At 40.5% G+C, this 12,963-nt stretch overlaps 1 protein-coding gene across 1 annotated transcript in view; it reads right to left on the reverse strand.

The window, feature by feature from the left end:
• Positions 1–12,963, reverse strand: part of Dnah5 (dynein axonemal heavy chain 5) — a 256,569-nt gene that overhangs the window by 65,160 nt on the left and 178,446 nt on the right. The window contains exons 54-58 of the mRNA XM_060378798.1: positions 9,606–9,759; positions 8,691–8,958; positions 3,472–3,703; positions 1,365–1,479; positions 1,024–1,200 (exon numbers count right to left, since the gene is read on the reverse strand). Of these exons, the coding sequence (XP_060234781.1) occupies positions 1,024–1,200; positions 1,365–1,479; positions 3,472–3,703; positions 8,691–8,958; positions 9,606–9,759 (946 nt within the window). The remainder of the gene's footprint in view (positions 1–1,023; positions 1,201–1,364; positions 1,480–3,471; positions 3,704–8,690; positions 8,959–9,605; positions 9,760–12,963) is intronic.

Genomic DNA, 12,963 nt, shown 5'->3' on the forward strand with positions numbered 1-12,963 from the left:
AACAATTATGTAACAAATGTCAGATGCAAGGATAGTATAGACAGTCAGTGATAAAAAAAGGCAATATCTCCATTATCTAAATAGATGGGAAATGCATGTAGCTTTGTTATTGTTGTTTGTGATACTGGGAACTAAACTCAAAGCCTCATATATACCAAGCAGGAACTCCACCACTGAGCTATATTATTGGGCCATAAATGCCTAAAGAAATAAAAAAGCAAAACAAAATACAAACAAGCAAACAAACAAAACAGAAAGACTTGGATCAAAAAGTGTTGGAAATTTCTCAGGAATCATGCTAAGAAAGTGGTAAGAGAACTTAAACTCATTATCAAGCAATGATCCATGCCCAAATGAGGTCCAAAAACTTGAGTTAGCAGTGGACATGCAGCATAATTGGTTTTTATATATATATATATATATCCATTTCTAAGCCAGGATCAATAGCCTAAGGGAATAGATGAGTAGAAATGAATTAAAGGTAATCTTTAAAAAGGAACCCTACATCGATCCTTCCACACGGACCTGCCCTATAGGTCATTGTTTAGCACACAGAACTTATTATACTTCTCAAAATACCACTTTCTTTGTTATTTTATCAGTTCTATTATAGTCACACAATTGCACTTGACTGTGCTGGAAGCCACTCCACCTCATTAATGGGCTGCATTACATCAGCACTCTTTACTTGGACAATTCACAAACAGGATCAAGAGGAAGCTTCACCTCATAGACCACCCACTTCAAAGTCTCCAGCGGGTCAGGAAACATTTTGTAAATGTCATGCAACTTACCTGCTGTCACACAGACTTTTAATGAAAAAGTGGAAGTAACAACACAAGACTCTTGGCTGCCATTCTGTGACAGAGCTCATTATTCCCTTAAAAATGAGCACAAGATGTCAGTCTGTCTGTGTGAGATCGAGAGGGGTGATTTTGGTAGTCTCTGCAGACCCTGCGACTAGAGCTTTGGGTTTGCCCACATTACTTCCTTGGAAGTACCTGCCACTTCCCTCAGATTCACCTGGAGTGCGGCTTCTGCCTCTTCTAGGGCTGGCTTTGCTGCCTCTAGTTTCTCTTCCGCAATGGCTTTGTCCTTAGAGATGCTGTCCACAATGGCCTGTGCTTTGTCCTTCACCTTCTGTACCTCAGCCTTGACCTTCTCAGCAGCCTGTGCTTTCATTGTGACTTCTTTTAAAACCTAGTTGAATAGAAGAAAAAAAAAATCTCATCTCATTTTGCAGGCAGCACACGTTTCTTTGCTTTGGCATGTCGATTTTGTCCACTTACCTGTTTTCATACAGAACAATATGTAGTTTACTAGAACAGAGATACATATCTGAGAGTCCATGGCCACCCACCTACCATGTCAGCTTTAGCATTGGCCACTTGTAGTTCCTTTTCTTTTACTGCCAATTCTTTGCTCAGGGCTGCAACCGATTCCGAAGCTTCTTTCAGTTTTTCCAATCCAGTATTCATTCTGGGGTTGAAAAAATCCATGCAAGCAATGTTTAAATTTGTGGCAAGTGCTGTTGTTTCCAAGTGTCATTTCACTAGTAAGAACAGCAGCATTATACTTAAGGAGTGAGAATATATAATAAAGCAAACCTGAAACAGCCTCACCTAGGAGGTCTGTCTAGGTTTAGTTCCAACCGGCACGTGCATGTCCTTCACCAAATGAAGAATGAATGCACAAATGTGGGTGCACAAACGCATGTGCAGAGCATGAGGAACCACCATGATCAAGACTACACCACCCCCACCAGAGCCTAGTAACAATATACTTCAAGTGTTCAAAGCTTTGTTTTCGGTGGAAGGAAGATAACTTATTTTTCTTTTCAAAAATAGTCCAATAAAATTAAAATGAGTTAGGACTTGAGTTCAAGAAACTAAAATTTAAACTAGAACAGGTGTCAGCTAGCTACCTGCATAGATCTGAAATAATGTTTTCTAGAAGATAAGAGTCCTTGGAGCCATTTAGTCACCAACCCATGGACCACTCAAATGTAATCTTGCCTCCTACCCAGGGATGCACCACATGGCTATCTTGGGTAGTTCTGGCCACTTTCTGGCAGAAAAAAATGTGAATGTTGAGAAAATATGACACAAAGCAGTGATATTTGGGTTCCAACTTCAGTAACACAGGATATTCACTTTGCATTGACCATAAACATCAGCCCAACCCTTCTACCCTGGCCACAAAGAGGACTGGGATGCTCGGAATAAGAGGACATAGAATCTGTATTCTCACCTTCCTTTCACATCTGTTATGTAATTCTGTCACTCGCTATCATAAAAAGTGGCAGTCCATTTAAGACACCTGGAAATATTATCATATTGCACAACAATAGAGGCCCCAGGAGCCCAAGCGAATACTCCACACGGCTCTAAAAGAGGATTCCAAACCTCAGTACCAATGACATCTGGGCTGGATGATTCTTTGGTCAGGGAACTGCCCTGACCTCTGTCCTTTGGTGATTATGAAAACATCTGTTACATTCTAAGAGACTGGAACTTTTGCTGAACCTCACAGAGTAAATAACACGTTTTGTGTTCACGTAAGTCTGATCCTGCTGTGTAGTCTGCCTGTTTGTTTAACCTACCTTTAAAAGACAAATCTAATAACCAGCCCTACATGTCTTGGATTTCAAATTTAATCAGCTTTTACAATCTAAGCTAGTGTATAGCTTAAATCTTAAGATACGAACTTTTCCATGCCCCTGATCTAGAGAGAAATGCATGTGTATACCAATGGTATGGTAACAAATGCTCAAAACACAATGTTTTAAAAGCAACATTACACAATAAATATCCATTATAAATGCTGGAAAGAGCATACATATATTATTTGATAGTATTTGTTTGTTATATGAGTCAGTTGGACTCAGTTGATGTCAGTGATTTAATACCTTTTAAGACCCTGTTAAAAATTTCTATAAAGTATCTCTCATTTTTCCCCATTTGATACTTTCTGTGCTGTTCAATAAATAAAGAGTAAAAGCTCTTTCTTAGGGACAGATGTGTACATGAGGACCTACAAGACAAGACAATATTCAGACAAGTACTATTCAGACTCATACAACAGATAGATTTTAGACGAGAGAGACAATGGGAGATACAAGAAGAGGAGAAGAGAGCACAAATCTGAGTTCATTATTAACCAAACTACTCCAAGGGAAAGTGCTTTTATTTCTTTGCTTTATGCAACAATGATGCATTTTTGGTACACTGGGATTAACATTAATGAATTTGTAATAATGAATTTTGGTGAACCATATAAGGAATGTGCAAAAAGTGATGCACTGTCCTTTAGGTACCAATAGTGTTGACCCCCACACTACCCTAACTTTAGAAGCCCATCTGTGACAGCTGACAGTGTCTCTGGTCCTTTCAAACTGTATCCAAGCAACAATTTGGCCCTGGGAGAAGAACTAGTGCTTCAAGATGACTCTCATTTGACCTTCACACTCACCTGTTGGCCAGGCTCTGCACTTCCATGTGTTTTTCCCCATATATGAATTTATAGGCCTGAATAAAGGAGAGGTATGATTTGGGAGTCACGTGGGTAGAGCGCCGGAACCTCTGGAAATAATCAGCACACTTCTCAGCCACGCCATCCTGAAAGGAGCCCATACACTGGACCACTTCCTTCTTGATTTCCACACTGCAGTCAATATTGTAGGATGAGAGGAAGTGTTCCGACACTAGGAAAAGTAAAAAGATGACAGTGTGAAACAGGAACACCAATTGCCGTTTTCAAAGTTGTCTGGCTGTGTTTAAAAGAGTCCTTTATTTCCTAGATCCAAACGTAGTCTTTGTTGCCCCAGGAAGTAATAGCTCTCAGTACTTTGGGTCCCAGACCTAAGACATCAGCAACTTTATTGTCCCTTTCAAATATAACACCATAAAAACATTACACTTAATCACCATTTCCTTGCATTCTGAAGAATGCCTAGAGCAGTCTCCTCTATGCCAACCTGCTTTATAGGTTACCCAAGAAAAAAAGTGATACAAATACCTGATACATCTGTGCCCACCTGCCATTCAGACCCACTTATTCTTTTTTCTAACTTGGAACTTGTCAGTCCTTTAATTCCTTTCCACTCAAGCTGCCCTTGTCGTGTGGAAATGTTTACTGCATTTGTTTTTTAATGCAGTAATCTGCCCTTAAAAGCTGTGACTGGTCATTTGTGATCAGGCCTAATTTACAGCACCCTTTTAGAGATGTCTGGTTAAAACTCTTCCTATTAGAGACTTTTACCTTGCCGATGAGGTCTAACAGTGAATCTATTATAAAGACACACTCATGTTATAAGCACAAGCCTGTTATGGGCATGGTGGCAAATGCCTTTGATCCCAGTACTGAGGAGATTGAGGCAGGTAGATCTCTTGAGTTTAAGCCCAGTTCGGTCTATATAATGAGCTCTACTATAGTGAGCCCATGTCTCATGCAACCAAAAATAATAAGCCATAAAGTAAAATGAAATCTATTGTCATATATGTACTGTGTTCTCACTGTCTATCCATGACTGAAATGGATGAGAGAGAAATATAAAATACAGTCCGAACTCCATAAAATGTTTCAAAGATTATGTATAATATAGTTTTAAATTATTGTATTTTTATAAGAAATACCCTATGTGTATAAGAACTGAAAATGGAAATATGAGCAATATAAGTATCAGAGAAAGAAAAAATATCTAGTGAGCCAGAGATAGATAGCATAGACTATTCTTTTTTTTGTTTGTTTTGTTTTTAAATAATCACTTTACTGATTCATTCAGCACTGTTTCTTGGTAAACTTTATTTTGTCTTACAAAGGCGGTTCTTTTTTTTTTTTTTTTTTTTGCAATGCAGTTTATTCAGGAACCTTGAACAATCAACTGACCCTGGGGAAAGCCAGCCCACTTTAAATAGCCTCTGGGTAGCCAACCCCAGCATGCCTTGTGGGCAATGCAGACAGGTCCACATACAAGGAAGCAAGCCAGATCCTCAGCCTTAGCCAAATGTGGAGTTGTTCCGTGACAGAGAGCACTCACCATCGGGAAGGTGGAAGGCGGAAACCAGCTCCATCTTTAAGGCATAGCATTCCGCAGCTCTCTACAGTTCCCCCTTTTTGTTTTAGACGCATCAGGCAAGAGTAGAGGCTATTCTTAAATAGTAGCCTTTTATCACTAATATCTGATCAGTAAATTAAGTTCTCAGGGGAAGATAACAGAGACCACTCATCAAATTGCTTGAAAATAAAATTTACTAAATACTAAAAGGTGAGAAATTAAAAGATCTGTGACTCACTCATGCTTCCCAAACAAGTTAATCAAGTGTTGTAAAGGACAGCTCAAATCCCAGTAAGTTTAAATCTAGGCATTGAAAACAGGAAGGATTCATACCTATGAAAGAATTGTTTATTTTTGCAATGTTAGGCATGAAGGCCAGAGCCTCACATATGATAGACAAGCGTCCTGCCACTGAGCTATCTCTTCAGACACTCTAGGAAATGTTTACAGGTGTTAACCACTTAATGCTCTTTTAAATTGGAAATATTACCTGAAATCTAAATAAAATGCTAACATTAAATACAAAAGTGAAAATGGGTTAAGAAATTAAGAATGCTCAATCTTTATTTCTAAATTTTTTGATAGAGATAATACTAAATTCAAAATTAATATTCTTAAAAGGGGCATAAAGAGTTAAGAAGGTAGAGAGCAGACCTTGGTAGAGCAAGGTCAAGAAGACAGAATGACAGTAGAGAAAAGAGAAACTGGGGTTGGGGTATCTCTGTGACAAGATGGAGATCCAAGTCAGGGTATGCTCCTGAGAGGATATGATGGGGACTCAAGCAGAGACTCTTAGTAGCAGAAGCCATAGGGACTGAACAGGACACCTACTAACTAGACTAGCTCCCTAGAGGAGAGAGCGGAACACCAACCCACCCACAAAAACTTCAAGCCAAAATTTACCCTGCCTGCAAGATGGAGTAGAGATTGAGGGAATGCCCAACTGATGCCTGGCTCAACCAAAGACCCACCCTATGGGAGAGTGCCAACCCCTGACACCATGAATGATACTCTGTTAAGCTTGCAGACAGGAGATTGTCAGAGTTATCCTCCGAGAAACTCTACCCAGCAGCTTCAAAATAGATGCTGAGACTAACAACCAAACATTGGGCAATGCATAGGGAGTCTGGTGGAAAAGTAGGAGGAAAGAGAAAAGAACCTGAAGGTGACAGGAGCTCCACAAGAAGACCAACAGAGCCAACTAACCAGGACCCAGAGGAGCTTGCTGAGACTGAAGCATCAACCAAGGTCTTTTCATCAACTGGACTTAGGCCCCACACAAAGATATAGCAGCTGGGCAGCTTAGGCCTCATGTGGGTCTCTAGTAAGGGAAGTGGGAACTGCATCAGACATGGACTAACTCAGTAGCTTTTTGATCACTTTCTCCTGGTGGGACTGCCTTACAAGGCCACAGGGGACTAGGCCATGCTCAGTCCTGATGCAACTTGATGAGCTGGGGTGAATGGGAAAAGGAGTTCCCTTTCCTGACGAATAGGCAAAGGGGTAAGGAGAAGGAAAGAGAGTGGAACTGGAAGGGTAGGAAGGATGGGGCAACAAACAGGATGTAAAGTGAATAAAAAATAAATTGATTTAAAAAACACCCTTAGGACAATTGAAATAATACTTTTTCCAGAAACCTCATCATAAATTTTCTTTGTGTATGTATGTATGGGTGTGTGTGTGTGTGTGTGTGTGTGTGTGTGTGTGTGTGTGTGATTTATGTATAGGCTGAGACAGTTAAGTACAAGTGCAGAGGCCTGAGGAGGCCTTGGGATCCTGCTGCATCACTCTCACTCTCTGCCTCCTTAGTTTGAGACGGGCCCTTACACTGAATCTGCAGCTACGCTGGCATCCAGCAAACCCTAGTGGGTCCTTCCCCTCCTTTCCCCAACACACACACACAACGGTGGGATTACAGCAACACCTGGGTTTCTACATGGAGTCTAAGGATTATCAGGTTTTTTTTTTCATGCCAGGGCAGCAGTAAAGTCAATGAGAGAAAATTCTTCTGGTCAACTTGGAGACCTAACAGTTCAGGTGGGCCTGGTCAACCACCTGGCCAAAGTAAAATAAGAAGGTGAGTTCACTTTGCACTGTGGTAAAGGAGGGGAGAAATAATAAGTTCTTTAATGAGATGATGTATTTTTCCTTTCCAGAATTTTTCATCCCAAGCTTACACAGCAGTTCACTAGGCCACAACCAAGCAGCTCTATAAGGCTGCCTGTTTTTCTAAATGATCCAGCAAAGTCTAACTTCTCCTTCTATCTCTTTTCTAATCACACTTTCCCTAACAATCTGGGCTTCCCCAACATCTTTGGCTTCCTTACTCTTTCTCCAAAGTTCCCTTCCCCACAATCTGGCTGCTTGTATATCACTTGTCTGACCTCCATGCCAGCTTAGCCAAGGTCAGACAAGTGATATACAAGGGCAAACTCCGGCCTTCTACCTTTTCTCCTGGGCAGCTGCTGAGATATATAGCTCTCTCATTATAGGTTTTTGTTTGCTTTTAATATATAATAAAAGTGTCTTTAAGCTTATGTTTGAGTCCATTCTTAAGATCTTTCATTAATGAGACCCAGGTAGAGATGTGGATTTTTCCCTGTGTCACTTATCAACCTAATCTCTGTGTATTATAATACCTGTTATGAAGGTTAGGAGCCTGCAACAGAGGGCCTGTGGGGGGCTCTGCCCTGCAGACTATCAAAGCAGATGGTGAGACTTATGGCCAACTGTTGGGCAGAGTGCATGGAATCTTATGAAAGAAGTGGGAAATGGTAGGATCTGGAGAGGACAGGAACTCCACAAGTTGAGCAACAGAACCAGAAAATTTGAACATGGGTCTTTCCAGAGACTCATATTCTAATCAAGTACCATGCGTGAAGGTGGCCTAGAGCTTCTGTACGGATGTGGCCCATGGCAGTTCAGTGTCCTGGTGGGTTCCATAGTGATGGGAGGAGGGACTGCCTCTGACATGAACTGATTGTCCTGTTCTTTGATCACCTCCCCCTGAGGGGGGAGCAGCTTTGCCAGGCCACAGAGGATGATAATGCAGCCAGTCCTGATGAGATCTGATGGACTAAGATCAGAGGGAAGGAGAGGGGACCTCCCCATCAGTGGACTTGGGGAGGGTCATGCATGAGAAGGGGGATGGAAGGTGGGATTGGGAGTGGAGGAGGGAAGGGGCTTATGGGGGGATACAGGGTGAATAAAGTGTAATTAATAAAAGTTAAAAAAATACCTGTTATGTATGTATATATCATCCTTGCCTTCTGAGGCTTTAACCTAGTAAAATTAATCATCAAAACTCAAGAAACACACAACTAAGTACAAATCACAAACTGATCAAGGTAAAGCCTTTTGTGTATCATTGAAGAACTGAGGTCACTGAAGATTTAGTCAAAGAGGCAGAAATGGAAGACTTTACTCTCTGGCAACCATACTTTAGGGAAAAAAAAAAGATAACCAGCTACCAAGTTAAAAAGAGCAGTATCTTGAAACAAAAATCCTCCCATTCTGAGCAGAGGGAGTTGTCCAGCCCAGTACAGAGACAGCTGGTAGCATAAGTAATAAATAATAAAGTAAATGAGTCCCTGCGAACAAGAACACATGGCAGAGTTATTTCCATCACACTAACCAGCAACCAAAGCATCCTTGGGCCACCGGCTGAACCAGTCAATCGTGCATCCTGAAATCAGAGCAGGGAACTTCAAAGCTCGGTTCCGAAATTTCTCTCCAACAGGTGAGAAGCAGAGCACAGTGTGAAGGTTCCCTCGGACTCTGCTCATGAAATACTCATACAGGTTGTCATTGGTGGGAGGGCGCTTGGGGTGTTCCTTTTTCATGATTGCTGTCAGGTCACTATTAATTTCATCAATTTCATCCCGGGCAAATAGGTTGGAGACCTCAGAAAGAAATACAGGCATCTAAATTTGCTATATGCATAAGAAACACATCAAAATATATACTAAAAAGGTCCAAGACATTTCCATTTGTGCTTGTAAGTTCCACTTTTTAAAGTGAACTTAAAACTTTCAAGATGAACTATACCACATCTTTATGCACACAGATGGTTCAATGACTAACAGCAAAACTACAGCCCTGACAGGGGGTAAATGGGCATAGCAAAGCGCGCTTTCCCAGCCTTTCTTCCATTTAGTCATTTCTCATGTCATTGTCATAAATGTCAGGTTCATATCTATCCTTTCTTTTTAAGATTTACTTATTTATTATGTATACAACGTTCTGCCTACATATACACCTGCAGGCCAGAAGATCTCATCCTAGATGGCTGTGGTCCACCACGTGGTTGCTGGGAATTGAACTCAGAACCTCTAGAAGAGCAACCAGTGCTCTTAACTTCTGAGTCATCTCTCCAGCCTGGAAGAAGTTTATTCTTTCAAAAATCAATAGAAAAATCCATTTTTCATTTTGATTGTCAAATTCCTAAGAACTCAAATTTAACTCAAATTTCTAAAGGATGACAAAATGGGGAGTTCTATGTTAGAAAGAATCTAAAGAGGCAGTGGTCTGAAAACAACTGAACTCCCACCTCGCCTGAAGACAGAACATTGTTCATGTATTCCAGAAACGACTCTTCTTTAATCTCATTGTCTGTGAAAATGAAAGTAATTCCTTTGCCTTGCTGGCCAGCAGTCCTATACAAAACCTTCAGGTCTTCCATCAGATTTGATGTGCTGTAGGATCTGAAGAAACGTGGCCATTGTGTCAGTCACTAAAACATGTCCATAGAAAGGCAAGAGACTTACGCCATCAAACAATGCAGATTTTATTCTATCATACGGATACATACTGACTGAATTTTAGCTAGGTAACTGATTGTTCAACTTCATACATACTTCACTGATACTGTAATGCTTTGGTAGACAGAATCATCTGTAAGGAGAAGTTAAATCTGAAAGATCACAATTTAACACAAGCAAATATCATTTGCCTGCATACATGCCATCTGTGTGCAAACACCATTTTGAAGATACACATTTACAAGGGAAATATTTGTTGGACATAGTAATTAGAAGATTGATTAAGTACCCAGCAGTGAAGGGCATATTAGAAGAGATCTCATAGATTGAACTAAACTAAACTAAATCCATTCAAGCTTTCATGATATGGGAGCTAAAAGTTGAATTGTGACCTACTATGCCCTTCTCATCTTCTAAAATCACTATTATAGTCATATATTTGGATTCCACACAAAGAGTTGGTTTCAAGACAATTGGTACACTGCATCAGACTAGCTGGAAACTTTTGAAATAAACCCTACCATTAATCTCCTTCCATTCTCCAAAACAATCTACAGGTAGAAGTTATCCTACAATCAAGGAACGCTAGAGCAATGTCCACAGAGTCATCCATTACTCCCAAGAGTATAAAAGAAAACATTTCGTTTCTGGAGAGTTAGACTTACTAAATTGTGTGTGTGTGTGTGTGTGAGAGAGAGAGAGAGAGAGAGAGAGAGAGAGAGAGAGAGAGAGAGAGAGAGATTAAAACAAATCAGAATTCAGAGTAAAGAATCAAATAGCCACTTGATCTTTTTTTAAAGATATTAAGTATTTGGCATCTAAATTTTGTCTTTTTTAATAGCATAAACTAAATCTACAATCGTTGACTTATAGTTTCTATTGCTGTGATTAAAATGACCAAAAGCAGGTCAGAAACTTGGACTCAAGAACTGAAGCAGAAGGCATAGAGGAGTGCTGCTTACTGGCTTGCTCCACATAACATATTTAGCTGGCTTTCTTTTTTTCCTGTTTTTTTTTTTCTTTTTCTTTTTATTAATTACAATTTATTCACTTTGTATCCCACCTGTAGCTCCCTCCCTCCTCCCTTCCCCACCTGTACACCTTCCCCAGTCCACTGATAGGGGAGGTCCTCCTCTCCTTCGCTCTGATCCCAGTCTATCAGGTCTCATCAGGAGTGGCTACACTGTGTTCCTCTGTGGCCTGATAAGGCTGCTTCCCCCCATAGGGGAAAGTGACCAAAGAGGAGGCCAATCAGTTCCTGTCAGAGACAGTACCTGTCCCCATTACTATGGAACCCACTTGGACACTGAACTGCCATAGGCTACCTCTGTGCAGGGGTTCCAGACCATCTCCATGAGTGGTCCTTGGCTGGAGTATCAGTCTCAGAAAAGACCCCTATGCCCAAACTTTTTGGATTTGTTGCTCTCCTTGTGGAGCTCCTGTACTCTCTAGGTCTTTCTCTCTCTGCCTTCTTCCATAAGATTCCCTGCACTCTGCCCAAAGTTAGGCTATGAGTCTCAGCATCTGTCTTGATACTTTGCAGGATAGAGCCTTTCAGAGGCCCTCTGTGGTACACTCCGGTCCTGTTCCCTGTTTTCTCCCTCCTCCAATGTCCATCCTCTTTGACTGTCTGAATGGGGATTGAGCATCTTAGCCAGAGTCCTCCGTCTTGATTAGCTTCCTTAGGTGTACAGATTTTAGTGTGTTTATCCTATATTATATGTCTAATATCCACTTATGATTGAGTATACACCCTGTGTGTCTTTCTGCTTCTGGGATATCTCACTCAGGATGATCTTTTCCAGTTCCCACCATTTACCTGAAAATTTCGTGATTTCCTTGTTTTATTTTTATTGCTGAGTAATATTCCATTGTGTAGCTGTACCGAAAGTTCTGTATCCATCCCTCAAATGAGGGGCATCTGGGCTTTTCCAGCTTCTGGCTATTACAAATAAAGCTGCTACAAACATGGTTGACCAAATGTCCTTGTTGTATACTTGAGCATCTTTTGGATATATGCCTAGTAGTGTTATAGCTGGATCTTGAGGTAGCACTATTCCTAATTATCTGAGAAAGTGCCAGATTGATTTCCAAAGGGGTTGTACAAGTTTACATTCCCACCAGCAGTGTTGTCACTTGAGTTTTTGATCTTTGCCATTTTGATGGGTATAAGGTGAAGTCTTAGGGTCATTTTGATTTGCATTTCCCTGATGGCTAAGGATGTAGAACATTTCTATAAGTGTTTCTCTGCCATTCAATATTCCTCTACAGAGAATTCTCTGTTTAGCTCTGTAGCCCAATTTTTAATTAGATTACTTGATTTGTTGCTGTTTAACTTCTAGAGTTCTTTATATATTCTGGATATTAACCCTCTGTCAGATATAGGGTTGGTGAAGATCCTTTCCCAATCTGTAGGGAATCGTTTTGTTTTGACGACAGTGTCCTTTGCTTTACAGAAGCTTTTCAGTTTCATGAGGTCCCATTTATTGATTGTTGCTCTTAGAGCCTGTGCTGTTGGTGTTCTGTTCAGGAAGTTGACTTCTGTACCAATGAGTTCACGGGTCTTCCCCAATTTTTCTTCTAATAAGTTTAGTGTGTCTGGTTTTATATTGAGGTCTTTGATCCACTTGGACTTTAGTTTTGTGCAGGGTGATAAGTATGGATCTATTTTCATTTTTCTACATGTACACATCCAGTTGGACCAGCACCATTTGTTGAAGATGCTATCTTTTTTCCACTGTATGGTTTTGGCATCTTTGTCAAAGATCAGGTGTCCATAAGTGTGTGGGTTTATTTCTGGGTCCTCTATTCAATTCCATTGATCCACCATTCTGTTTCTATGCCAGTACCATGCAGTTTTTACTATTGTTGCTCTATAGTACAGCTTGAAATCAGGGATGGAGATACCTCCAGAAGATCTTTTATTGCAGAGAATTCTGGGTTTCTTGTTATTCCATATGAAGTTGAGAATTTTTCTTTCAATGTCTGTAAAGAATTGTGTTGGTAATTTGATGGGAATTGCATTAAATCTGTAGATTGCTTTTGGTAAAATGGCCATTTTCACTATGTTAATCTTGCCAAGCCATGAGCATGGGAGATCTTTCCACCTTCTCATATCTTCTTCTAATTCTTTCTTCAGAGACTAGG

The sequence above is a fragment of the Meriones unguiculatus genome, chromosome 3 (assembly GCF_030254825.1).
Source record: "Meriones unguiculatus strain TT.TT164.6M chromosome 3, Bangor_MerUng_6.1, whole genome shotgun sequence".
Classification (NCBI taxonomy): Eukaryota; Metazoa; Chordata; class Mammalia; order Rodentia; family Muridae; genus Meriones; species Meriones unguiculatus.